Genomic DNA, 3,906 nt, shown 5'->3' with positions numbered 1-3,906 from the left:
ATTTTATATTTTGTTGCTTTGTTGAGTCAGTGGCCTTGAAATAAGTATAAAGTAATATTAGGGCTGGGCGATATGGCCCAAAAAAGAAATCTCTGATTTTTTTTTATTCCAAATTCTATTTTAATCGATTTTGCTTCCCACTTGACGAAGTGCCTGTTTCAGGTGTTGAAACCGTACTTTTGTACTCCTGCTTTTTGTAGAGCCTTCAAACAGATTTTGCAGGGAGGTGGTTGCTGCTCCCAGTCCGAGGTTGCAAAACCTAACCAGTTCCAGAAAACTGAAGAAACAGTGCATTTTTTGAGAAGTAGATCTTCTTTGCCAGCTGCCATATTGTCATGTCRTGTACCAAGCATCTTGAGGGACAGGTGGGATGACCTCTGAACTACAGAAGCCTCAAAGAGTGCACTGATGGGGAAAAAAATCTTGATTTCCCCCAAATTAAATCTTTATTAATGGAAAATTCAAATTAATCTATTAAATCGATTTATTTATATGTATTTAAATTGGAAATTAGGTCACAATTTTCTGAAACAGTTTGAAAACAACTGAGCTAACTCGCATTAGCCAATATGAAAATGTCCACAACTCGGGCAGTTTTACAGCAGCTGGGATCAGATTTAAAGTGGTCGCAGCACAAATACTAACATGTTGCAAACAGACACGGGTCGGACACCGGTTTTACTGTAGACCCAGATATGACAAAGACACGGTTTCAAAACTGCTACAATTTTCTGTCATACCGTTGCTGCAAAAGTGTGATTATATTTGCCAAAGATTATCATACAGTTAAAATTTTATACCAGCCCATGCCTGGTTGCAAACAAAATTTATCGAAGTGTTTCCTCTTCCTGTATCTAGGGCTGCACCCAACAATCTTTTTGATAGTTGACTACTTTTTCAATTAATTGATTATTTGATTAGTCTGTTATTTCTGTCACGWCTGTATATTTCCTGTGGTGCCTCTCCTGTATACATCTCCTCTCACCTGTTATCCACTCCATAACAAGTTCCCAAAGCAAATTAAAATCATGTCCCCAGTAGTTTGTGTATTTTATTGCAGATACAAATGAGCAGTTTCGTGGGTAAATACCACCAACATCTGATAATAAAATTCTGTCTACTATTTTTTTTTTAATAATTGAAGTTATCAATAGTTTGGAATAATCTGCAACACATTCAGTTTTCTAGAAGCCGTTTAGCAGAAGCTGTTGGAGCCGAGGCTCCTGGGTGAGCTTCTGTTCCTGTGCTGGACATCAGAGTCACACTTCCTTCACGACAAACTCAGAAACAGCTCTCACTTTTTACGCCACTTCCACGGTTGTCTCGACGCTTTAACAGCTACAAGAATATCAGTCCAATGCTTCAGTTTAAACGGTCCACTTCTCTCTTCAAACAAGCTCGTTATTCTGTCTGCAAAGTCATCTCTACCATCCCTGGGGTGCATCTGTGCACAATATTTAATCATCTAACAGCTGCATATTGTCTGCTGGCAGGTAGGGGCTTCACCTTGGACAGTAAAAAGCTGCAGAACCAGTTGGTCAAACCACATCAACGCTTTCTCATCTCCCCTGGTAACTGAAGCTGATCTAATCATTTTGGAGCCTCACGTGGGCACAAGTGACCCAGTTCTTCATTGTACCTGTTAGACCCAACTGTTTCCTGATCATTTGGTTGGAAGATTACAGTAAAACCAGAGCTCGAAAAMAAAAAGTCTCTGCCTCGGCTCAGAGAATCATTTGCATCTTTATTAAGTCTAATAAAACCACAACTGCTTTGTTATATAAAGAYTTGGTTTTGCCCCAAATTTCCTCAAAATGAACAGGCTCCCTGCAGGTGAAGCACAACTTCTGTTTGTTGAGGACACATCTGATTAAAAGGTGACACCAACCAGAATCTGCAAAAACTTACAGGAAAATAACCAGACCTGCAGAGATCCTTCACAGATTTTTATATCATAGCATTAATGCTGCTTCAATTGTGTTGAAAACAATACACAGCAYACATAAAGGGGAGATAAAAACAAGAAATGATCCATTTCTTTTCAATTTTTAGAGGGAGATGAACAAAAAAATGCAATCGCTAATAAAGTTTGGAAACAAACATTTTTCCATACTCAGTTTTCTTTTGGCTGTACTTATCCAGAACTGGAACAAAAATGAAATCAAACTCCATCCTTTATCAGATTTTAAGACTGAGTAGAAAACCTACACTTAATATTTTAAAGTGATTGCTTGAGAAAAAAAATCAGACTTTAAACTGTTGCAATAATATTTCATCAGTCCATGTTTCATTAAAGCAGAATAATCATCCTCTTGTCGCCACTTCTGAACCAACTCTGGAGTGATTCAACACATTTCCTGTTTTTTCAAAATGTCTTAAATTCTCTTTAATCTCATCCCAGCAAKAAAAAAAACACAACGGGGTGAAACTGAACTATCTACTGGCTCATTGTCATCACCACTTCATGAAAAAGTAAGATTGCATCTTCTTAAATAAACATTTCATTGTCCTGGTGTGAAACTACTACAACAAACAACATAACTAAGCAAGTTTCAAACAATAAATGTAATGTGCAGAGTTTTCTGCTTTTWATGTGTTTTGACTGATGCCATCTTGTTTTTTCCATTTAAATAAACCGTAATGTGCTTTTGCTGCCACTAGAGGGCAGACAAATCCATCCATCAAAGAGGACAGCAGCTCTATGCAATAAGAATTGAGTTATCTTTTAGTGATGTTTCAGTRAAAGGTGGATATTTAATGTGTTTGTAAAATGATACAGGTTATGACCTAATGTCTGATGGATTTAACATCTATCTGTTCACAAAGAAACAATCACTGCAGCAGTGGTACGTGATCTGTGGAAGTTTGTAATTTCTGCCTTGTCATCAGGACAACAAGGAAGAGTCTCAAATCCCTCAAACCTTTAAAAGGTTGCATTCARAAACATCTGCTGTAACATCTGGTAGAAACATTCTCCTCTGGATAATAATCTGAACGACGAAGAGGTGAGAACAAAAATATATAGCATCTATGTAATATATAAAGTGTATTAGTATACTGCCATAAAGATCTGTTTAAGACATTACCAGACCACAACCCAACCTCTGTAGACTGCTTTAGTAAMACAAATAGTGTTCAGTGGGACATGTTCCACAGATCCAATCAAACCAACAAGTTCATCTGCACAAACCAAATAATCTAAAACCAACCTTAACAAAGTTATACAACAAGAAGCTGGGAGACAATAAGCAAAAAGAAGGTGTTTCTGCAGAAAATTACAAAACCACAACGAAAAATGACAAACTGTAATTTTCTAAATTAAACTATGTTCCCAACGGTTAGGTCGGCAGAAATTCACAACTAAAGTCACCTCAGAGGACCGAAAGACGTCCAGACGGAACCCCACAGTGTACCCACGACCAGCAGAAGTCCCACCTGTGTGTGTCCTCCTGTGTCTCTGCAGCTCGTCGCTCCTGGTGAACCTCTTCCCGCAGTACATCCAGTTGCAGACGAAGGGTCTCTCCCCGCTGTGCCAGCGCAGGTGAGCTCGCAGGTGAGACGTTTTCCCGTAGACCTTYCCGCAGCCGGGGATGTGGCAGATGTGCTGCTTCTTCTTGCCCGTGCCTGAGCCCCTGTGAGGCAAACAGGGAGGTCAGGAAAAGTTCGTAAAGATAACAAAACTGCAATCGAGGCTGCAGACACTGATGATACTGTACATCTGAAAGGGATCCCTGATAAGTTGTAACATTAGACTTTATTTGAGAAACATTTATTTTAACTAAAATAAAGACTGTAAAAATACTGTAGACTGTTTAGTTTTGTAATTTTTTAAATATGTATTTTAACACTAACAGGGCCATTTTATTTACACACAAAGCATTCTGGGTAAATGATGATGTGGATAGG

The 3,906-nt window shown here is 38.5% G+C and overlaps 1 protein-coding gene across 2 annotated transcripts in view; it reads right to left on the bottom strand.

The window, feature by feature from the left end:
- The window catches only part of LOC106511518 (transcription factor Sp3), a gene marked incomplete at its 5' end in the record, with an annotated part of 8,189 nt that overhangs the window by 2,864 nt on the left and 1,419 nt on the right, over nucleotides 1–3,906 (bottom strand). For both annotated transcript variants that reach the window (XM_014000269.1, XM_014000270.1), the window contains 1 exon segment: nucleotides 3,436–3,632. In XM_014000269.1, the coding sequence (XP_013855723.1) occupies nucleotides 3,436–3,632 (197 nt within the window).

This window comes from Austrofundulus limnaeus, unplaced genomic scaffold, assembly GCF_001266775.1.
Source record: "Austrofundulus limnaeus strain Quisiro unplaced genomic scaffold, Austrofundulus_limnaeus-1.0 Scaffold2883, whole genome shotgun sequence".
Lineage (NCBI taxonomy): Eukaryota > Metazoa > Chordata > Actinopteri > Cyprinodontiformes > Rivulidae > Austrofundulus > Austrofundulus limnaeus.
This window is presented reverse-complemented; position numbering and strand designations above follow the sequence as displayed.